The sequence below is a fragment of the Haliaeetus leucocephalus genome, unplaced genomic scaffold, assembly GCF_000737465.1.
Source record: "Haliaeetus leucocephalus isolate CR32 unplaced genomic scaffold, Haliaeetus_leucocephalus-4.0 Scaffold340, whole genome shotgun sequence".
Taxonomy (NCBI): domain Eukaryota; kingdom Metazoa; phylum Chordata; class Aves; order Accipitriformes; family Accipitridae; genus Haliaeetus; species Haliaeetus leucocephalus.
In genome coordinates, this window is record NW_010972776.1 from 1,831,785 (window position 1) to 1,855,940 (window position 24,156).

A 24,156-nucleotide genomic window follows, 5' to 3' on the forward strand; every position below is an offset into this window, starting at 1 on the left:
TTCACAATACATTTTTCAGAACAATGTTTTTTTTCTATTATAAATTGTGATTATGCCAGGAAGAAGAGTAACTAGGAAAATACTGCCAATTTCAGGTCTTATTTTTTTAAGAGCACATGAAAATTATTTAAGCATCACAGTAAATCTAGAGGCTATTACAACTGAGGCTATTACAACAGCATTGTCTGCTTCTCCAAAATGAATAAAGAAAAACATTACTTTTGTACTACAGCCCCAAAACAAACCAAGTTGCAATTTTTTGGTAATGCTAAGTATTTCTCCTGCAATAATGGTATCTGCAGAGACAAATAATTAGCCTGAGTTTGATTCTGTTTTTTAACCTGCATTACTGAGTGACTGTACATACATAAGCAGCACCCAAATACAGCGTTAACAAAATGTAACCTACCCCATGTAACTTTCACACTCTGTGAATGGATCTTGCCCTTTACAGTTGGTTTACTTGGTGGTCCAGGTTTGTCAGGATTGGTGCTGTGTTCTACCACCTCACTAGGGCTACTTTTTCCTTCACTGTTGTAGGCAAAGAGCTGTTTCAGGAATGAACGGGATATATAATAAATACTTTATTTAATGATAAGTAATATCCTGCTGATTTACAAAATTCTTCTATAAAAAAAAAACCCAAAAGACAACAATTTAAAAGAAAACAAAACTAGCTAGTACAAAAAATCTGATTTGTATTATGATTCCGCCAAAACGTATTATAACAACAGGTACTGCAGGTAATTTTCTGCTGTCTCCATAGAAAGTGTCTTAGCTGTATGAAAATGTTAAAACTCCACAAAAGCATACAGTCATAATTAAATTAGAAACAAAACACAGTACAAACCCTAAACTTATAGGATGTACTCCTCCTAAGATTTCTTAAAGTGCATGACAGTTCATCTCCATTGTACTGTGGTTGGAAACCATAACCCTGTAAAGGAGGGAAAATAAAAACAATCATTAATTTCCCATGATAAAACAAAAACCAGATCAAGATCAATCACATTTTTTTTAAGCTTGAACTTCATCTTTGTTTCATGAATACACACAATACTTTCCAACTGTTGCAGTATTTTGCAGCATTTTATTTGAAAGTAAAATACAGAGTTAATTTTTTATTTAAGCACTACTTACTGCCTATCAGGCTTTTGCACATAAAACAAAACCCAGCACTTACAGAACCTTCTTCTTCCATGTCTAAACTGTAAGTGAGAGAATCATCTGAAGACACCCCGTTAGGTGGGCTCCACTTCACTGACAGCCAGCTCACTCCTGCTTCAACGAGCACCGGGGGCGATGGGGCTGGTGGGACAATTCCTGCTGTGTAGTATGTCACTGTCTCACTGAATCCACTAGAAAAATATTTTTTGAAAAATGTTAACAGCAGCAGACATAGTTGATGAGAAAATAAATTATATGATACATTGTGTTCATTACCTCATTCCAATATCATTTTTAGCAGCTAATCTGAGCGAGTATTTTGTAGAAGGAGAGAGTTTGGTAAGTTTATACTGCTTCAGATGCCCGTAGTAGCATTCTTTGAAGGGTCCGTTCTTCCCCTTTAAAAAAGTGAGAACAAGCTGAGTCACTTTTTGCATGGGGACTCTATACTCCCTGCTAAAGTCAACCTCTTCATTCTAAATTTTCCTAAATTTCATTTCACTAATTTAAAAAAAAATAAAAAAAAAAAAAAAAAAAAGAGAGTAAGCCTAAAGAATGTAAAAAGCTAATTTCATCATGGTCATACTGAGTATGCCGATAGTAATCGTGAGCATTCTTGATAATGAAACCACATTTTGATTGAGGCATCTCTTTATTTTTTGGCACTGTAGATTTGACAAAATGGTAATAAATGACTTCAGTTGAAAACAAAACACATTTTTGAAGTTTTTTTATCACTTTGGAATACATTTCAGTAAGAAGTTCAAAAGCTGACTAATATTTATGTCAGCTACCGAATATACAAGACAAATGCTCATCCATTTAAACAGAGCACAGCAATTAGTGATGCTCTGAATGACAAGAACCAAATGAGGGAGTTTTACACTGTCCTCTCAGAGGTTCTGAAAGGATTGTCTACTTGAATTGCTGCAATACTAGGCATTCGATTCAAGCTTTTTAATTGGCTTGTCTCTTTAAAACTGTCTGGACAGTTGCACTGAAAATAGCTGATGTACCTAAGCAAAAAGTATTTTTAAGTATAATTGGTCTACAGATGTCGTTATGATTTTTTTTTTTTTCCCCACTAGAAAAGGTCTTACCTCATCCCATTCTAAAAGAAAATTAGTTATTTTGGAACCATTGTCATTTGAGGACTGAAAATAAAGAAACAATGAAAAAAGTTAAAATCCAATGGTTGTACTTTTATAAATATTTTTGCACATTAAAAAAACATTTTAATAATTGAATATAATATACTCTAACTGCCTTTTAAAACAAAATATTTAGTGTAGAGCTGAAAGGAATCTGCAGTAGATGTACAGAACAGCCCTCTTCTTCCACAAACACACTTGTGATAATCTGAAACTCTACTGTGGGCACTGACACACATTCAGTAAAGTGAGTTTGAAAGGGTAAAAACTGGCAGGTGTTTTAACTAGTTTGATTCCTTCTTCCTGATGGCTCTCCAGGCTGCTATACTACTTTTATTAATTCCAATAGTTCAGAATATGAACTTATGAATAGTTTTATTTTATGAATAATGCAAATGATATTCTTATCGCTTTTTTCCTTGTGTCCTTGCACTGTGTGCTCACCAACTGTCTGAGCAACGTAGGTGTTCAGACAAGTGACATTTGGGCTTGTTACAACATATGAATTGGGAACTTTTCACTTTGTAAGTACAGATTATACAAATAATTTAACTAAAGTCATTTAGCAATAAACTGTTTTCCCAGGTGTAAGCACAGTCATATGAAAAACACAAAAAGACAAGAAAACACAGTTACCAACAAGTCTTTACAGATACTGTATACATTCAGAAGTCAGATTAAAAAACTTAAATCTACAAACTAGCCAAAGAAATTTACTTTAAATATGTCAGAATAACTACAAGAACTCTGAATTACAACATGAAGTCGTATCTATTTATCATCCAGGAACCCCAAGCAAAAATATAAATGCTCTATGCTTTCCTATGCTGCCAATTCAGAAGAGATCTTTCCTACTGGTTAGGTTCATACTCGGAGAGACCTGCTACCAACTCTATCACACTAAAGCTGTATGCAAGAAACTAAGTAAATGCTGAAAGAAAGAGGAAGAAACAATCATGACTTCAGTTATCAGTCTTAGCTGAGCAACTAAAAAGCCAACACCTAAAGTACACACTAAATTATTGACAAAGCTAATTTAAACATACCATACATGAATACATCAGACTGCTTACCTTCCACTGCAAACTTAGGCTGTTTTTGGTTCTGTAAATTAGCTTCGGTGCAGCTGGACAGTCTGGCTCACAACTTTCTGTAGTGAAACTCACCAATTCAGAAATGGACTCTTTTATGGAACTGCTGGTTGCTGAAACTCTGAACAAAGGACAATTAATTATGTTGCTATTGCATTACCACCTTAAAATTTAAGGAAAGAGTTGCCAGCTTTAGAAAAGCATTTAATCACAAGCAGTGGTTACAGCAACAAGACCAGCCTGCTCACGTTACAGGGAACAAGTGCCCAATCACTCTTCTTTCACATCATTGATTCTAAAAGACAACTTCATGCCTTTTCCTTCAGGAAGAAACAACAGAAAGTGAGTTTATGATGTTGCTCCAGGTTCTAGTAACCAATGCCCACATCATAAGAAACACTGCTATTCCTTTCTATGTTCAGGGAGACAGGGACATGCTGACAGAGTAGTGTGATGGAGATCACACAGGTACACTTACTGATCTTGAAGACTCCATCTGGCATCCTTCCTTTACTTTACAATTACTATCTAACACAGTGGAGATATTTAAATGATGAAATACAGGTGGGAGGCATGATGAAAACTATAGGAAGTGTTACCAAATCGTAACAGAATACAGGACTTGAAATGAACCTTTTGCTAAAAAGACCTTGAAATTCAAATACGGACAATACTTACTTGTGCAAGAGAACAGATACTAAAACAGGCTAAATCAGCTGTTTGGGCAATAAAGCCACGTTTATCAGTGTAATTGTTCAAATGGGACAGAATCTCTAGAACAGTCACGCTCATTTATGTCAGTTTCTGAAGAGCAATGACTTGACTAATTTTTCAGAAATACTGTCCGTCTTATCAAACGAATTGTAGGTGAAAGAAAGTTGGCCTCTATGGAAAGCAACACCACGAACCAAACACACACTATGCTATGCTGTGCAAGCAGAGCTGTGCTATTTAACACACTCAAAACTCTCTTGCAGTTTAAGAACAGGAGTTTGTTTCAGGAAGTCTTAAAAACTTGTGCCCTTCTGTGCCCAAGCACTGAGGTGCTCTCTTCTGCTACTGGATCAGTGTTCTCCTGGCTTGTTTAACCAGCTTGCCTTTCTCCTGACCAGTTAAACACCTTCTCCAGTAATGCTTATTTACTCTGCGTGGCAATTCTTTAACCTCACGTTTTGTTCCCCTGTAACACAGCATCTAACTTCTCCCTATTTCAAACAGTTTCCACTTCCCTCCTTGCACTGCTACAGAAGCTTGCAGTTTAGAGAAGCAACTTTACAAATCAAGCTGACCAGTCAGACTTGCAAATCCGTGTTCAAGGCTAAATTATTTTATTTACCACTGCCTTCAGCCCACAACAATCTCTTTCACTGAGTCCAATCTTGTTGTTCTAAAATAATACCAGAGGGTAACTTAAAGTTTGTATTTGAGAAACACAAAGAGACAGAGAAGACAGTAGGGAAGAAAATGAAGTGACATTTTAATGAGATGAGGAGGTAAGTGGAAATTTAGATAGCAACAGTAGTGTCCATGGGTATGATATTTTTGCAGAATATTCCTCAAGTTGTTTGTGATCACATATTTTTCATGGAGCCACAATAATTTTGTAATTAACATAACAACGAAAGTATTGAGTATTTCATTCCCAGCAACATACCTGGCATGATAATCAGTTGCTGGTCTGAGATCAGGAAGTGTAATTGTTAATTCTTCCCCACTGTGGGAAAAAAAAAAAAAAGTTACAGCTCATCCTTATACTTTAAAGGATAAAAGCTTATTGAAAAGCAAAACCATGTAGCGCACATTTAATTTTCACGTTTTCCATTGTCCATGTAACTTAGTGATATTACTTAAAATTTATTTCATGTGAAGTAGGTAGGTCTGCAAGTCAACAAACAGCTCCTGATAGAGAGATTGCTGATTGGTTAATGTTTTTAAACATCGGTATTGTGCTTAAATGAAGAAACTAAACTTACACATAGACAGATTTAAATTTTCCATTTTTACCACTGTTGGATATTGCTACTTCAAATGTAAATGCTGCTGGACTATGACTATGGCTCTCTCCATTCTGTGAACTAACTGGGAGATTCCAGGACAGAACGGCTGATCTTGCTTGTATATCAGAAACCTATTAAAAGCATAAATAATGCAAGTAAGTTTGCTTTCTGTAATAAAAGGTATATTAGTCAATAACATGGTGTCGCTAGTTTGCCTATGAAGTTCCTCACTGGAGGAATTCTTTACCTTTGTAGTGGAAATATCGAGTCATTATTTGAATTTAAATTATTTCCTCTTTTCATTTCTAAAATATCATATTAAAGGATTTCCCTTCAAACACTAAACGAACTTATAGACACAGTACATTGTCTGAGTGTACGAAGAGAAAATTTTTATTTCACCTGCACTGTTCGCATCACTCATTTGGAGCAAATTTTCAGATTTGGAGTCTTGAACATGACACCAGATCTATACTTAGGCACAGTCAGATAGCCTAACTTTCTAGCTCTATTACAACTCCCTCACATAATCTTAATATTTAACCACTAAGCTATAGGATAGCAAAAGGCTCTGATTTTAAGTGATCATGACTAAAATTTTTGGTCTAAGTTTTTTGCTACTTAATTCCCATACTCCAAATTTTCTCTGACAAAGTCAACACAGCTTTGTGTTAGCATTAAGTACAGATGTCAGAAGCAGCAATGAAAAAATACCATAACAAAGAAGAGCTGGAAAGCTGGAGCAAAAGAATACAACCCAAGCTTACTGTATAGATAATGCAAAGAAGAGTGTCATTAAGCACGCTCAAGATCAAAAATATCAGTGCAGTTTTAGCCTTTAGACATTTAAATTAACGTCAGACTCCAACTTCCTAAATACATCTGTAAATACTCAAATATTTGCTCCAATTTCTAAACATAATGTAAAAAGACGATCTATTTTTGTAAATTCTATTCCCAATATTCTTAAATCCTCTATGCTGAATGGAGGATGGTTCCAAGAGTGGATAGGCTTCGATTAGTTTAGCAGGCCCTTAGTTTGCAAGGTACTACAACGCTGTCATATACTAAACATCATCAACAGTGGATACACTCTCAGGTTACAGACTGGGAAACTGAATCAGACAGACTGTTTCAGAAAGTTGAGAAATAGTGGGTTTCCATAGCATGGTTGCCCTTTCCCAGCTATGAACTTTGACAACTAAAATACATTTTCTCTATTAAAAAAATAAACCATTAAGAAAAAAGAAAAAGAAATCAATAAGACACATGGTATTTTATAGAAAGCACATGCACAGAAAATAATGGTATTTTAAGGATAATACTTACGACTGGCTTGCCAATGCTCAAGTGAATATCACATTTCTTGGATTCTGTGTCAGATTCTGAAATTTCAAATACAAAACAGATTACTGAAAACCCCAAGAGCAAACCAGTCTGTTACAAAAATGCCACCACAAGATGGAGTTCGCCTCATTAAGAGTTTAACAATAGTACTTATTGTGCAAAGTTCATTTCCCCTGTTTGTTTTGGCTGCGTGAGGGGTAGAAACATGAACTATCCAAAACTAACAGTGTTACAAAAAACCTTTTAGTACATCCTGCACAAAGGGTATATTTTCCTAATCTGAGCATAAATAGGTTTTCTTTGACAACACAGCAACATTCCTCCAAAAATGAAAGGTGTTAAAAAAATGACAATAAGATCTTATCTCTCTATTGTATGTGCTTTCCTTGAATTTCTATTGCAAAACACTCGGTCTAGGCATAATTCAGAAGAAGCCCGATCAAAACTGCACATTAAAAATACCTACAGGTACCAAAAGGGTTACGTCTGTAAACTGAATCATATCTTTGCAATTGTCCGTGTCGAACAATTCAGGATATTATTCTGCCTGCAAATAAAAACTATCCCCCCCCCCCAATAAATCTGTATTAAGACAAATCTTTAATCAAGTATATTTTTCATCCTTGAAACAAGTTGGATAACAGCTTCCACCTCTACTTACTTCCCAAGATACAAAGTCAGATTTCTCTTTTATTTCTCTAACTGAAGAGTTAAATACAACAGTGACACGTGAGGACTAGACCCTGCAGCCTAACAAACCACTTAAATTAAGACACACACAAAACACAAATCATTTAAGGAATCGTGGTAAGAAACTGCATTTCAGCAACACTGTTTCAAACCGTCAGGAAAAACAAAGATATTGTACACAAGTTATTTTAGTATATGCAAGTAAATAGCCATAAGCAATTAAAAAGGCTCAAACAGAAACCTGTACAGACAGTTGCTCAAACCTTCCTATTTCTTGAAGTTTTAAATAACTCCTAGTTATCGGAAAAGTGCCACAAAGAATAACACCAGAAGCCTTTTATGTAAGTACCCACAGGTCATCCTCACTTGGAATACTGATCAGTCCTGGGTCAGAAAAAGCAGGTTTAAAATTAAACCTTCCTGAAGACCTTATTTGACAAATCTCAAATGAACAAACTTGACATTACTATTATTTCTAGAGGGGGGAAAAAAAAATCCAAACATAATGAGAAGTATTTCAGGCTTTCTCTAATCCTGAATAGCCAAAGAAATTTACAAATTCAAATTTTTTCAGAAACTATTTTGCAATGAACTTATAGCATCTTCTGTTACAGAAGAATCTAGATTTTTTTTTTTTTGTACCCTTTCAACGCAACCTACCTCCCATCTCTGCATCTGGACTGCCCTTTGTTTTTCCTATCTGCTTCTGCTTTAGTAGTCCTCCTGCCCCTTGCTGTCCCTTTCCATTTCCATTCTGAATTGTTGTGTTGGAAGAATTAACAACTTTATGTGGTGATGATGGAGGACTGTTAAGTTTATTGTTAGTATGACCACTAGCTTGTCTGTCTTTTAGTCTTTTCTTTAGGTGTTCTTGCATTTTGAGACTCCTTTCATCTCGCTGAATGAAGTTTGTCCTTCCATGAGAACGAGGCTCTACAAAGAAAGGAGAACTTATTTCATTATTCAGTACAATTTATTTGACATCTGAGAAACACTCTGTAACTTAGAAGAATGACTACAGTAAAACCAGAACTTGAAAACCCATGGAACTTCATTGTGCTTGCTTTGTCAGTCTGTAGATGCATGGAGCTGCATGGCTCACGTAACTTCAGCTTGGTGCATCTGTGAAGTCCTGAGGAGTTTCATGGCGTGTCTCTGGGCAGCAGAACAACAGACAAGAAACACGCACGTCTCACACTGCTGACCGGCAGAGCTTCACGAGACTTTAGGAACCTCACCTGATAAAGAGTTTATGGATTGGGCTCAAATCGGTGTATGAGCATAAAGATCAGGTAGTAGGAGAAGAATGCGCCTGGAGATTTAATTCTTGTTTTGAAACATTGTCAATGTTAGTTAAATGCTACAGTAGGACACACAAAGTATCTGCAAGCAAACTGTTGATTTTTTTTTCTTTTTCTTAAGCATTATTTTTGATCACTTGCTGAGTTTAGAGTTTGTTTTGTTTTTGTTTTTTTTTAATTTAATTCTTCAGGCCTTTCTCTTTTGTTAGCTGCTCAAGATTATGCCTTACAGTTGCCCTTTTTCCCTGATACAGCCATACAGTCACATTTTCAGAGAAGTGCAAGCAAATTTAGGACCCAAACTAACTTTTTAAAATGTAGCTTGGGCGCTACTGAATATTTTACCCTAGACATGAGCTGAAATAGCTTAATTACCAATTTAAGCTTCAGAGATAGTGGATGGTCTTACATAGTCTAATTGCTTTCTGCATTAAATGCTTGTTTATAGAATAAAGCTTACAGCCTGGTTTAATTCAGCAGTGACCCCAGCCCTCCAATGGCTCCAATGAAGTATTGCTTCATTCAGTTTTTACATATAGAGTGGATTTGCACTTCCTCTTCCAACATGGATTACTATTTTTTTGGTTTATGTATGTTATTTTTATTTTCTTTCCAGTCATATTTGGACTCTGTCTCATCAAAAAAATACATTCATGTATCAAATTAATGCATTTTCAAAAAACTTCATGCCAAGGCTGTGACAAAACACAGCAGTTTTGGAGAGCACAATTTTAGAGAAAGGTAGAAGCAATCATTGTGGCATTTACAGTAACAAAAGTAAGGATCCATGAAAAATACACACAGTATTAGAACACTTCTAAATTACTGCTTTTGCATTAAATCCTTAAAAACAGAACAGCAGAAGATTTAAACTTTATACAATCATACTTTGCACATGCAGAGTGCCTTCAGACCATGACACCTTATACGCAAGTGTATTTTAAAATACCCCATAAAGACACGTAAGCCTCAGGGAGTCTAATAACTAGCACCAAAATAACAGAAATGGGTGAAAGAGCTACTGACAAAACTCAGCTCTCTCAGTCTAGATGCACCCAGTGAAAGGCCTTCTCGTGTATTTAAACATCACCTGCGCTCTCACCTTGTTCTTGAAAAACGTGTGGTGGTGGATGCTGGTGAATGAACTGTGGTGGCAGCTCTCCCGTCCCAGGAACTGGAGGGTACACTGGGTGAGGTGGGTGGGGAAGCAAAGCATGGTGATGATGCATGTAATGTGGCACATGGGGAGGAGGAGGAGGAGGATGCATGGAAGGATGGAATTCAGCTGAGTGTGGCAATACCACCACTTTACGAACTCCATTTTCTTCCACCACCTGTCATGCGACATAAGAAATCAAAAGTTAGTACACTAACAATCTTATAAATATTGTATATATAATAAAAAATAAAAAAAATTAAGTTTATACCCACAATCTGACAGTCAGGGATATACACACCGAAATGAATTCCAGTCAAAACCCAGCATATATTACTGGAAGAAACTGGAGTTTGAAGCAATCAGTTTTAAGAAGCTGAGCTTCACATACCAAAGTGCTAAGCAATCTATAATTTATGAATAATGTATATATTCTTTTAAACAAGCAATGTGAATTGATCAGGGTGTAATTCCCAGTCTACTTGTAGTTAAGAGTTAGAAGAACTGCTTTAGACTACATCCTGACTGACAGCACTATCGTATGTACAAGTCACTGCATGTCATCTGATTTGTGGTACATGTCTGCATACACATTCTTAGCCTATGGCAAGTACAAAGTATTACAAGCCAGCTCTGCTGTCTTGTACTATGATCCAACCCAACCCAAATGTCAAAATATTTCATGTTTGCCACAGGCTAAGAGAATTCAGACAAGGAACCTGTCTGTGCGTCTGAACTCTAGGATAAAAAGATGCTAAGACAGTACATGCATATGTATGCACAGGCATACTTCTAAGCATGTGTCCTAAACTGGCAATATATAGGCTCCTTCTGGAGTCTAATTCTGCCAGCATGAAATACATTAATATCTCAATAAATTGCTTTTCCTACAGTAAATTTAAAATACATTAGGGTTTTATACAGTAACGCTTCTCTAAATCTTAAAACTGAGAAGAGACAGAACACAAGTTTTAGAAGACAAGGTCAAAAAATAACACTACAGCAGGATTCACAAAAAGACATATTAAACAACAATGACACTGAAGTGAAACAATGCCCAGTTTAGTCTCATCTTTAAGACACCTGGAACAGACAACCAGATGCTGAGGTTTACAGGGTCCTTTCTCGAGGTAGGGTTCACACTACAGACAGGACATCTGCACCAATTTGCTGTCATTCTGTGGTTACAGTCCATTTTGCTTATCTGAGGGATTAAGTTTTCAGCACCTACAGCTCTGACGGGGTCAAAACCTTCTGAGTTGAGCATCAGAAAAATCATCTGGTCATATTCCAGTTTGTTTCTTCTGCCACAATACAGAAGTCCACTGGCATAAAATTCAGACTGTATCTAATGAGAAGTCTGACTCAGAAACTAACTAGACTGTATTAAATCCTATTTATAGGCAGACAACAACTCATTTTCTCCCTCACACAAAAGATTAGAGAGGTATGAGCAATGTAATTGGTAAAAAAAAAAAATCAACGATAGGAAAATGTTCTATATTATAGGCAAACTGACACTTCAAAATTAATCAAGTCTCAGTAGGAAAACAAGGCATTTTTCTTAGATTGGTTTAAAATTAGTCTGCAGCTTTATGCTTCTTTCCTTCAACATCAGTCATCTCCTCCGAGTTGCATTTAAAAATGCAAATCACAAACACTATTAGGAAGGGCCTTACAGTGCTTCAGTATTAACAGAGATGGATCATGTAGTCAGCAGAAAATACTACCTGTGGATGCAGAGTGGGGGATGCATTCCAGCTGCAGGCTGGCATACAAAACTGAGATGCAAAAAAATACTTTTTTTTTAATGCAATCCATAATGTAAATCATACAAAATAAAACCTGCTCTGAGAAGAGTTCAACTTATTTATGTAGCCCTCTGTTACTAAAAATAGACACAATTTATATTTTCAGGCATTTAAAGAAAGAACTTAGACAAAAGCAGGCCATGTTTTATCCTGTTAGTTCTTTCACGACCTTCTCTTAAAGAGTATTTAGTTTGGTTATAAGAAATCACTGTAGCACTTCCTAGTTGGCCAAGAAGGCATTACGGATGTTGAAATACTGCTTACACCAAAAGTGTATTTTGAAAAGCTCCTCAGCAAAAGATAGAGCAAACTAATGAGAAATTATTCTTCTGAAGGGAAACAGAATGTGTCCACTCACAAATTGCTATGACAGAGCTCAGTTGTGAGACAGCCTTAGAGTCAGTTGTATTATTAGCAATTCTTAACAGACTTTAAATAGAAGAAAAAAAATTACAAGACAACACTTAAGACAAAGCTTACACTGAATACACTTTGTTCTAGAAACAACGTGGGGGTTTTTTTGGTTCATCAACGGAACTAAATACACCACTTGAACTACATTACATTGCATAATATTATAACATACTATAACATATACAAGTCAAAACTCATTGCAAATTTTGATGGCTGTGTTAACTCTGTTTTATGTATATATTAAGCAAGAACATGTGGCATAGTTTCAGGTAGAAGGGATACATTAATACAGTAAGACTTTCACATGATTTTACAGTCTGAAGTTGCTGTGTCCCCATTATCCACTACTGAATCACTTCATTCCATTTTGGCAGAAACCAACATAACAATCTCTGGGCTCCTCCAGACAGATTTGGGAGCAGAGAGTTAAAGTCTCATCCACTGACAAGAACAGTATAAATAACTCAAGCTCTAATTTAAAGCTGGTTTCAAACTTGTCTATCCCTGTCATAATGACCAAGGGAAAACAAAACAAAACAAACCCCCCTAGTATCATGTGACAGCAAACACAGAACAAATATATTTTTCAGTTTGTACACCTCAGCATTTGCCAGTGCTTTGCATACTGTTTGCACTGAAGACTAAATTTCACATTGATGCATAAATTAGCTGGGGGATCTTTCTTCAAGGTCTGCATGAAAGTACCTACTTATAACAGCAGAAGCACGAAATGCAGAGGCAGCTGTATGCAAAAAGACAACTGCCTGAGGAACTCAACATACAGTTACAAAGTTTTCAAGCCTACTCAGAAAAGTCCTGATTTTGAGCAACACTAGAAAAGGAGAAACCTAGCCTGTGCTGTTTAAACATTTGTTTTTAATTACTTCCCTTTAAAAAACGCATTAATTTAAAAATAAATCAAATTGTTAACTTGAAATACCCGACAGTTCAAATACCACATGCAGGTCTGATCTGCTATGACTTAACAACACAGGGGAGTGGAAAATCAGTGAGAACTGAAAAGTAAAGCTGGGAGAGGAGCCCAGAGTCCTGCTCATTTCATAGGCACATGTCACTAGCATTAACACTCCTCTTCACACTTCTGCTAGAACAGTGGAGTGTTTTTGCTGAATGTTAAGGAGATCAGAGCTGGTAAAGAAAGGGGCATTGAAAACTTGGATAAATAGAGTTATATTACAATAGAAAAAGCTGAATTATGAGCAGACATTAAAGAGAAATATCTTATGCAGCCCAGGAAAAAAAAAGACCTAAGGGGTGAAAGAGAGAGTGATACTGGTATATGACCTGTATAACCTCAATGTAAGAAACACAAGCCTCATAACCATGGCGTGCATGAGACGCATTCAATTCCGATGCTGCCCCCAGCTATGTTCCCATCAGACTGTTTCTAGCAGAGCTAAGCACCGTCTATACCCATCAGTCCTCTGACACTTAGCAGGCTGCAATCAACTGTGATTATTCATATGACCCAGGCACCTACTTTCACCTTGAAAACAGGACTGAAGAAAAAAATCAAGATGTGGATCCTGTTAATGGAGCTCAGCAGACAGCCGATTCACAGCCATCTACTATCTTACTAAAAGTAATCTTTTAGTGCTTAGTAGTATTATTACAAAAATCCTGAAAACTAGATCAAATTTTACTAAGTGATCAGAAGGTGATAGAGCCTACAATAAAGTTAAATAGTTGGCAAGCTCAATGGAAAAAATAGAAGAAATGCTTTTAACAGCTGTTCCAGATAAAATAATCAATAGCCTTATTGTTGAAAAGCCACACTCACAAACATACTGAAATATAAGAATAAATTAAAGTTTACCTGAGATACATAACCAGGAGGCACAAATATAGGCGGCATAGAACCATTTGGTGACATCATAGGAACATGTGCTGGACCTGAGAAGTAATAAGGTGCCACTTTTTAACAAATGAGGCTTTTACAAACTCGAGACACCTTTTTTTCAAAGGTGGTGGCTCACTTTGGTGCCTGAAAAGCCAGCAACTGCATCCAACTCTATTTATGGAACTACTTTTAGACAAGTAGATTTAGAAGCAAGGCTTAAACTATCCAATTAAAAAGTCAGTTAGGAGAGAAACTTAAATAATGACTGCGAGTTTAAAAAAACATAAAAGAAGCGACTGTAACAAGTTTCCATCAAGAAAAATAATGCAATTTATGTCACCAATGGATAACTCATTTTCACATTCAATACACACATTAAGTATGACTTAATAACTTTCAGGAAGCATCTAGAATTCTAGATAATATCTCTGAATGCAAGTATGGCTGTACATTTATTCTACAAAAAGCACAGATTACATTTATCCCAACCACCATGCTTATACAGCCAACAATATTTCTTTAATCGTACAAAAATCAGCATAGATAAATTTTAGTTCTTTTGTGACAGATTTAAAAGTCTGTAGCAACAATATTGGCACTGTAGTAATGCTGACAGTTGGTCTACCAATTTTTAATTTTTTTTTTAAATAAGAATGTACTATTTTTCACATCAAGCTGAAAGAAAGTATTCCTGTCTGGGACTTGATGAAAGCAGAATGGACACGTTTTATATAATGTTATTTGAAATGGTGAAAAATATTCCAAAAATGGAATTACTGATAAATTCAACTTGACTTACAGGAGATATTTTGACCCGACTCAGATTTGCAGTTCTGTCACTTACCCAGAAGGTAAAAAGTAGTTTGTAGCCACACACAGAGGGTAGCAATGCTTCCCACAATATCAGCAGACTGCTAATGCCACTACCTTACAACAAAGTGAGGTCACACAGCATCTATTAAAGTTGTTTGGATTAGTGTGGACTAAATCCCATGTAAATTCATGTGTTAAGATTCTGAGAAGACAGTTATTCAAGGATCGTTACAAAAACAGTTGAGATGCCAGTCTTTTATAAATTAGCAGCAAAGTTTGCGGAGATGCAGGGAATCTTGGCAATTTCCCAGTGCTGTCTCATTTGTGCTTTAAGTACAAACTGAAAAATCTGATTTATTACATTGCAGAACATACAAAACCACATTTGACATTACAGAAACAAACACTGGTAGTAATTCTTTGATATCTGCAGAATCAAAATATTTGGATTCAGTACTTCAGTTTTTACTTTACCTTGGATACACTGAATGTGTCCATCTTCAGTTGTAATCGTAAATGTTTCACCTGGGTTTACCTGTACAAGAATAACCTGTAGAAAACAAAACAGAAAATAGATGGTTTGGGTTTTGGAGTGGGGTTTTTTTCTTTTGTTTGTTTTGTTTTTTGGGTTTTTTTTTTTCTGTGAGATTATCTCAGTTTCAGGGCTAAAGTGGCAAAATCAGGACTATAACCTCACCCCTCATGGCTCAAAACTCGGCCATGTTTTTTCACTGAAATCATGCTGGTATGTATTTTGATAATATATTATCCGATGCTATCAAGTAACTTATTAAAGTATGCAGTCCTTTGGCAGTGGGAGGACGGTAGAAGAGGTGATAAAGCAGGTCATGCCTACCACCACTGCTCTACAGCTCCTGAAAGATCAGGTGTATTTTCTCACGTTTGTGTAATTCTGTAGCGAAAGAAATACAACAGTGAGATTCTGCAGGTCAATTTGGGCATGATCGCATTCACTTTCACACAAATCAATGTGGACATCTGCCAGAATTATTCCTCAGGCAGTCCACAGCATCGTTTCCCTTGTGCCGGGTAACACAAGTGATCACCTCATTCTACCCCATTCATAGCACGTGCTTCAGTCTTACTGTAAAATACTGGCAGCTGTGCTTCAGTTTTATTGTAACATGACAACATTACTACAAGAATTTCGCAGTGAGATTCTACTATATTACAGAGGCACAGGTCTAATTCTTTAGTAAAATGAGGGGTTTGGCCATGCAAGAACTGCACAATTACACAGTCAAAATTCCACCCTGGTGATAGCTAGCACATAAAGAACAAAGGCCAACGTAAAAATTGAAATAAAATATATTTGTAAAACTAGCTATGAAACTCAAAAAGTATAGTTTTCTTTCATTCAATAATCCTATCAGATAGATGGAACCTGAAGAGATCACCCAGTCATCTAACTCCTGGTAAAAATGAACTACACATGACATTAATGAATAGGCCTGTCTATTTTGTGCTGCTACATCTCCAATGATGGAGCTCCATAAAATCCCTAGGCATCTGCACCACAGTTTCACTATCCTCATCATTACAGATTTTATCATCTAACTTCAGCATTCCCTGCTTCAACCTGAACCCTTACTCCATGTCTTAACCACCAATGAAATAAAGAATAAAGCAGCAATAAAAGAAAGATTGTTTTCTGTGATTTAGATGCCATACCCTGTATATAAATCCTTTTGGGGTTTTTATCTGCCATTTTTTTTTGGAAACAGTCCAACACTGATGACTTCCACTTGCAGTCTTTATCCACCTGTTGGCAGATGTTTTTCTAAAGGACCACTACTAAACCAGTCATTCCTTAGGATAAGCTGACTACCTAAGCATCGTACTTTGTACTTGATGCTAATTTTCTAGATTATCTTTCTAGTAATCAAAATAATTTCAGGCTTCCAAGATGCTTGCAATTCCTCCCATTTTGTATCAGCTGCAGATTTATTAAGTACACCTCAGTCCCATTATACCAGTCATTAATAAAAAGATCACTGAAAAGAATGAGACTTAAAAAGATCTTGTGGTCCCTCATTCAACCTTTGCCTTTTGACCAACTCCACTGACTACTCTTTTCCAAAGAGTTTGCCAAGTAGCTTATGCTGGCATTAACCAAACCACATTTTTCCAGCTAACGTGTAAGAGAGTAAGTCCAAACACACTCGTGTTTCCTGAAGTTAACAGCTTACATGTCCCACTTCTCTCTCCCTCTACTCTTGAGTGTGCCACTTCAGCACACAGACTGAGGTTTGCACAGATCTGTTACATTTAAACTGTTGTGTGTAAAACAAAGCAGCAGGCTGATAAATGCTGCTTAACACTGATTTTGCAGACTCTGCACGCTGCTATATTAATCTTAGCTTTTATTTTTTAACAGGGGATGCAGAGGCATATACAAACACAGTGAATTCATAGTACAGGAGACAATTTTACTCAAGGCAGATGAGTTGTTTCTGGACAATAAGTAAAACACCAAAACCCCCTGAAAAGGCCATCTAGCCAGTCAGCAATATTTATTACAGTTCTACGAGAAGGACAGGTGACAGATAATGCTTTTAAAAATGGCATAATTAAAACACTGAAACTTAAGACAGATCTGTCAGTATATAAGTAAATTTATGACTTAAATTCCGCTAAATGTCTAGGAGTAAAGAGAGAAGCAATGTTACTTGTTTAAAGAAAACTGACAGCAAGAGGCTGGGGATTTGCCGGAGCACAGAAAACCAGGAAAGACAAGGTCTGCTGCCAACAACAGCTGCTGGGGATGGACACTAGCAGGGGACAGGACTCCACAGGCAGGTATTAAACCTCAGAGGAAGTCTCATCTTCAAGGGCAAGAAAATTCAGAGGCAGGAAAGGGATCCTTTTAGAAATTCAGAGCCTCTGAACGTGTCAGATCTTCGGAAGGGGTTTCAACTAACTGAAGTTCTCACAAACAGTTCAGGAAACTGTTAACTGAACTCAGCAAAAAGGATCTAAGTGGTGTAATCACAGGGCTGTAGAGCAGTTCAGGGACTGGAATTTCAGGAATGCATGGGGCAATGTCTTAGATGGATGACTCACTATAATTAATGAAGCAAATGCAGTTCCATCTACCTTCCACCAAGGAAAATTTCCAGGAAGCTTGAGTGTTTCTAATGCGTCAATCTAAGCCAAGTTAGATGACAGACTAGTTCTAGGAGTCACAGTAACGTCAACACCTTTAGGTGTCCCATGTAACCATTTCAGAACTAGTAGGATCAAGCTATTTCAAAGCACTGGTCAGTGTTTTGCTTTTATCCCTTATTCACACACTTTCCATTGCTGAAGTTTTTTCAGAACAAGAAACCCTTCCAGAAAACTTCCAACTTATACTTTATGTGAAATGAAACTAATGAACTGGGTGCTGCATCTGACTGAAGTGATTGGCCAAACAGCACGCACTTTATTTCTGAAAACAAAACCACTGTGTAATACTCTGTAATTAGCCTATCCTCTATGGCACTGGCAGCAAAATACTTAAAAATGACCTGCGTTAACAAAGCTTCTAAGTTAATACTCTATTTAAAAGCAAACTTTCCAATGTGAGACTGTAGCTCAGAAGCCTCTCTAGAGAAAAGTGCCACAAACAAGAACAGCAAGTGTATTTGTCAGCCAACCAACGGGCGGCAACATGATATGGATGGCAAGATGACACGGTTGTTTATATACAGACACACTAGACTAAGAAATATTGGCACATTAACACAAAATCACTTCCCAGTCCCATGAAGATTTTCACTAAACAGACTTACTTGTTACTTCCAATATAATTCAATTGTAAGTCTTGGAGGCTATCAGCCTTCAAGTCTACTCTTCAAATGCATGTCCAAGATTCAACTGGGGTGTTTTTTCTGGTTTTTGTTTTTGGTTTTTTTTAACCTTACCTGATTGCTAACAGTCTCCACTAGGTTCTGAAAATTTCAACGCTTGTCACTTTCTTTTGGGTCATTCAATACACAATAGTATTCTACACACTTACCTATACAAAGACATGCTATAAAAATACAGCTATGAAGATGGTCTCTAATTAGATCTACTTGACCTCTTTTCCTTGTGTAACATGAAACACTGCCTACTGAATAACCTCACAGCTGGTCAAGTGTCTAAAATTTCATGTTGCTAATGCTAGAACTTCAGAACTAGCTTAGAGACTCTACAGCTTTACTTATTTCAAAACACAGTCACTGTACTTTTATCTCCAGAGTCTGAGGAAAAAAAAGCAGAGTACACTTTTTTTTTTTTAAATAAAGGCTATTTTTACAAGCAAGTATACTACAATCCTTTCCCATCTGTAACAAATACAAAGTAAACAATATCTCTTTTAAAACTTCAGCATTTATGGTCTATCAGACCCTCAACAATTCATGATTATTTTGGTGCACCCTCTTTATCCACTGTACATTCAAACGTGTCAAGATCTTCACTGTTACCATTCATAATCATAAAATCATGGAATGATTTGAGTTGGAAGGGACCTTAAAGATCATCCAGCTCCAACCCCCCTGCCTTGGGCAGGGACACCTTCCACCAGACCAGGCTGCTCCAAGCCCCATCCAACCTGGCCTTCAACACTGCCAGGGATGGGGCAGCCACAACTTCTCTGGGCAACCTGTGCCAGTGTCTCACCACCCTCACTGTAAACAACTGCTTCTTTACAGCTAATCTAAATCTACCTGCGTTCAGTTTAGAGCCATTAGCCCTTGTGCCATCCCTACATGCCCTCATAAAAAGTCCCTCCCCATCTTTCCTCTAGGTCCCCTTTAGGTACTGGCAGGCTGCTATAAGGTCTGCCTGGAGCCCTTTCTTCTCCAGGTGAACAACCCCAACTCTCTCAGCCTGTCTTCCAGGGAGAGGTGCTCCAGCCCTCTCATCATCTTCATGGCCCTCCTCTGGACCCGCTCCAACAGGTCCATGTCCTTCTTGTGCTGGGTGCCCCAGAGCTGGATGCTGTACTCCAGGTGGGGTCTCACAGAGCAGAGCAGAGGAGGAGAATCACCTCCCTCAACCTGCTGGTTACGCTTCTTCAGATGCAGCCCAGGATGCAGGTGGCTTTCTGGGCTGCAAACACACATTGCCGGGTCATGTTGAGCTTCTCATCAACCAACACCCCCAAGTCCTTCTCCATAGGGCTGCTCTCAATCCACTCATCGCCCAGCCTGTATTTGAGCTTGGGATTGCCCTGACCCATGTGCAGGACCTCACACTTGGCCCTGTTGAACTTCATGACGTTCATATGGGCCCACGTCTCAAGCCTGTCCAGGTCCCTCTGGATGGCATCCCTTCCGTCCAGCGTGTCAACCTCACCACACAGCTTGGTGTTGTCGGCAAACCTGATTAGGGTGCACTCAATCCCACTGTCTGTGTTGCCAACAACGATGTTAAACGGTGCCGGTCCCAATACGACCCCTGAGAAACACCACTTATCATTTCATATGACAGTTATCCTCTGGAAACTTTTATGCAACTTTTCCATCTGAATTAACCCCTAAATTCTTATATACTGATCAGATTAAAGCAATGGGCAGTTTTGTCCCTTGCTTCAACAAAATTATTATTTAACTCCGGGCACATAAAGCCTTCAAATTTGTGTTTTGTTATTACAGAATTGTAGAAAAACCCAGGTTAGAAGGGACCTTGAGAGATCATCTGGTTCAACTTTTTGTGGGAAAGGGAGCCTAGATAAGATTATCTAGCACTCTGTCCAGTTGCAGCCTGCCAACAAACAGCGACTTAGCTATTTAAAACAAACAAACAAAGCAACCAATCTTTTCTCTCCAACCAGGATGTATCATGTTTGTAGCTGCTAGGGCAGGGGGAAGATGCTTCTTAAAGTAAGATCCAATGTTAAAATGTCAGGATGTCTGTAATATTTCTGAGTGCACTGAACATCTGTCTCCAAATGATGGGAAGATACCTCAGCATTTGCAGTACAAGGCACTCAACTTCTACTGCCAAACAGTAAATTCACTTCAAGTTTACTGACAACTTATACAAGCTTGTGCTTCAAACTGTTTTGCTTTCACTTTTGTCTGTATTTCTAATCGTACTAGGTACTTTTGAAGGGTCGTGTCCACTAAAATTCTAAAGTTTCAAATAAAAACACTCAGGTTTCACCACTGCACTGTAATTATTAATGAAGATACTTAATATCAGGAAGCCAAGGTCTTTCCTCTCATTCCCCTGCAACAGACTTCTTGGTTTAGAGCACTGCAACCACTTGCTACTCTTTATTTAGATGAGCTTTAAGAAGATCTTTCAAAACCTCAGTGCTTTACTAAATCCATATATTATATTTTTCCTTTTATGCTTTGATTTTGTAGTCTAGTTTTAAAGCACTTACATGTATATAACATTCCTTTTAATTCGCAATCTTTTCACATTTCCACTGTATTAATGTTGAATGATTTTCTTCCTCTCTATATTTGCACTTCTATTTTACTGATGATATCAGTGCTGAGAACCACATGCTTTTCTAACTTTGCAAATCAGTATCGTAGTTGCTTTATTTCAAGCCTCCTCCTTTTTCAGCCATCATACAAGTTAGGAAAACTGTTTTACATCTGTTCTATTTTTTACACGATGCTTGAATGTCAACCTCCCTACTACCACTGCTGGCACAGTTTTACATGACTTGTATGAAAGTGCAATGGATTTACTTGCCTGTTGTATGCTGTCCCCATTAACCATATGAGGTAGAAGTGGCACTTCATTCAATATAGGCGTAGCTTCTAATGGAGGCGGCTGGTCGGCCATCATGTCTGAAAACCATTCATTGACAACTGCTCACATTAACCACCTGCTAAAACAAAAAGAAAGTGCCAATATTAGATATGTCTCTCCTCCCCCCCCAAATAATTCTCTACTTCATTTGCCAAACTTGGTACCAATGCCTCAGAAGAAAAAAATACAGCAGTGCCTTCAGGACTTTTTTTTTTTTCCTTCTCCATAAAACAAACACTTGCACTATGCTATTATTGGATCCTTTAATGACAGCAATTCAAGAATATTTGAAAACCCAATAGGAAAATATCATCAGACTTCAACACTCCACAACTCTCCCCCAAAGATTTTTAAATAAACTGACTTTAATTGGAGACAAAAGTTATTGTAAAACATCCACTTCTAGCTTCATTGTGCATTTAAAAACTTTGCAAACTGACAGTCTTAAAAGCATGAAGGGGATCACATGTCATATACCCGAGTTCTTCATAATTGAGTACACCCAAGGAGTCCAATATGTTACCCTACTTTTCATTTTTAAGTACTGCATTTAAGCAATACGTATCCTTCTTCTAAAAATATGCTCTTTAAGTATGTATCATGCACATTCAGCTTGACATGCCACGAGTGATGAAATCAGTACATAAGTGATGCAATTATACAGTAGCATAACTTACACTCATGCAGCACTTCATTCTTAAATTTGTAGTTACAATTTCTAAATTGCCTGTGCTCCAGAACCTAAATTTTAGGCCAAACAATTCACATACTACATATACATTTCAGTCCTTGTGTGATCAACCCCCCTCCAAACCGTGCAGTTTCTCCAGTGTTGCAACATGCCATCAATACAGAAATCTGACACAATGAAAACAAAAGCTTAAGGCAACACAAGAGAGTAATTTGTACAAAAGTCCGAGTACCACAGAGAATTGCATATGGAAAAGTGCTGCACGGTTTTGGGCTTCTAGTGAATAATCTGTAATTACAATAAATCAAAATACAATCCAAGTGTTAGTGAATTTTCAGTGCATAGTTAATTCAGCATCCATAAAAAAAAAAAGCACACGATAACAGGATACAGGAAATGCTGACATTTCCTTCTCCCTTCCCATTACCTCCTATAAACCCAGACAGAAGACAAAATGCGGTTAGGATAGTTCAATTCATTAACTTAAAAACAAAAAGTAAAATCAAGACAAAAAACATTTCCCACTCCCAAATCTGTGCATGAACCAAGTCAACCTATATACAGCTGCCAAATCCTGGTTCAGTTCTGTAACCAGTATGGAAATTACAGTGTTGGGGGGTGCGTGTCATTTCTTCTGGCGTTAACTCATTTCTTTCAGAAAGGGTCTCTAATAAAAGTTGAGATTACAAGGATTTCTCCTATATTACCATTACAAGGTAAAGAGGCTGGTAGCATCCACTGATAAAAAAAACCCAAACATTCTTTCTTGTTTGCAAAAACATGTCAAAATAACTGATACAATCACACAGCCACAAAATATAGCATAACAAAATAGCCAAGACTGCCAAAGCAACCAGCTCATTCTGCATACCAATTGTTTTCTGGGTCTGCTCCAGTAACAATTTTAAAGGGCCAAATATGACTGCACAGGTGCAAGGCCTAGACAAGACCTCCAAAGTTTAAATTTGTATCAGGTTTGTCCTAACTATACTTAACTACCTTAGCATGTTACTTATTTCCTGAATAAAATAATCTTCTATCCTGTTTGTCACATTTTGAATTACCTCTGCCAAGGAAACAAACTCATCTGATTGTATATAACTATTCCACTTAAAAATACCTGCACAGTAACACTGCCAGACAGTATGTTAAAATTAAGGCAGAATTTTCTTCTACTACACCTCTCCCATTTTCAGAGGTTTAGAGGTTAGATGCAAGTCTTAAGAGCCATAACAGGAATTCAGTATACACAGGCAGGTTGAAAATACTTTATTTTATATATGCATATAGTCTCAATTTCTTTCATCTAAGAACCTCAAAGACAACAGAAATTAGCACTTAACATAAAGGGGAAAACCCTGTACCAAAAAGCAACTACATCTGCATTCAAATGTTCAACCAACTAACCAAAATAACCAGCTGTAGAAAAACGTGTTCTGAAACAAGTCCCAGTACCACCTGCAATTTTAAATAAACGTTCAAAGTTTCTATCCTAGTCTCCTGCGTTGGCTGAATACAATTCTCTGAGGCTTTGTCTATGTTAGCGAGCAGCAGTGTAGTTAGTACAAATTGTAGAGCAGAGCACCAACATCCACATGGTTTTTAGAATCCTTAATCACTTACCTAATGACACAGGTAGTATTTACATTTACACCTACACCACACATACATTCTACTTGCTTAGTGCTTTAACTTCACATTTTTCAGAGGAAGAACTTAATACTTGGAATATCAGGAAACAAATGTTTTTATACAGTTAATGACAATCTCCAAAAATAGCAAATACAATTTCAAGTCTTAGCAGGAATCTCCATATGGTCAGAGAAAATGGAAGTACTAGCATAAATGAAACCACTTTAACAACTCTTGGTCAGATTCACCTGACTCAGAACACTAACATTTTA

At 37.2% G+C, this 24,156-nt stretch overlaps 1 protein-coding gene across 2 annotated transcripts in view; it reads right to left on the reverse strand.

Annotated features, from left to right (window-relative positions):
• LOC104834793 (fibronectin type-III domain-containing protein 3a-like) overlaps positions 1 to 24,156 on the reverse strand; it is a 49,392-nt gene that overhangs the window by 9,375 nt on the left and 15,861 nt on the right. The window contains exons 3-16 of one of the 2 annotated variants that reach the window (XM_010572391.1): positions 21,502 to 21,637; positions 15,274 to 15,349; positions 13,963 to 14,039; positions 9,847 to 10,078; positions 8,104 to 8,376; positions 6,736 to 6,791; positions 5,383 to 5,537; positions 5,064 to 5,123; positions 3,392 to 3,530; positions 2,268 to 2,321; positions 1,444 to 1,565; positions 1,184 to 1,358; positions 851 to 937; positions 410 to 548 (exon numbers count right to left, since the gene is read on the reverse strand). In XM_010572391.1, coding sequence (XP_010570693.1) covers positions 410 to 548; positions 851 to 937; positions 1,184 to 1,358; positions 1,444 to 1,565; positions 2,268 to 2,321; positions 3,392 to 3,530; positions 5,064 to 5,123; positions 5,383 to 5,537; positions 6,736 to 6,791; positions 8,104 to 8,376; positions 9,847 to 10,078; positions 13,963 to 14,039; positions 15,274 to 15,349; positions 21,502 to 21,597 — 1,741 coding nt within the window. In that variant the 5' untranslated portion in view covers positions 21,598 to 21,637. Of the gene's footprint in view, positions 1 to 409; positions 549 to 850; positions 938 to 1,183; positions 1,359 to 1,443; positions 1,566 to 2,267; positions 2,322 to 3,391; positions 3,531 to 5,063; positions 5,124 to 5,382; positions 5,538 to 6,735; positions 6,792 to 8,103; positions 8,377 to 9,846; positions 10,079 to 13,962; positions 14,040 to 15,273; positions 15,350 to 21,501; positions 21,641 to 24,156 lie in introns of both variants that reach the window. The other variant, XM_010572390.1, reaches the window with a different exon arrangement.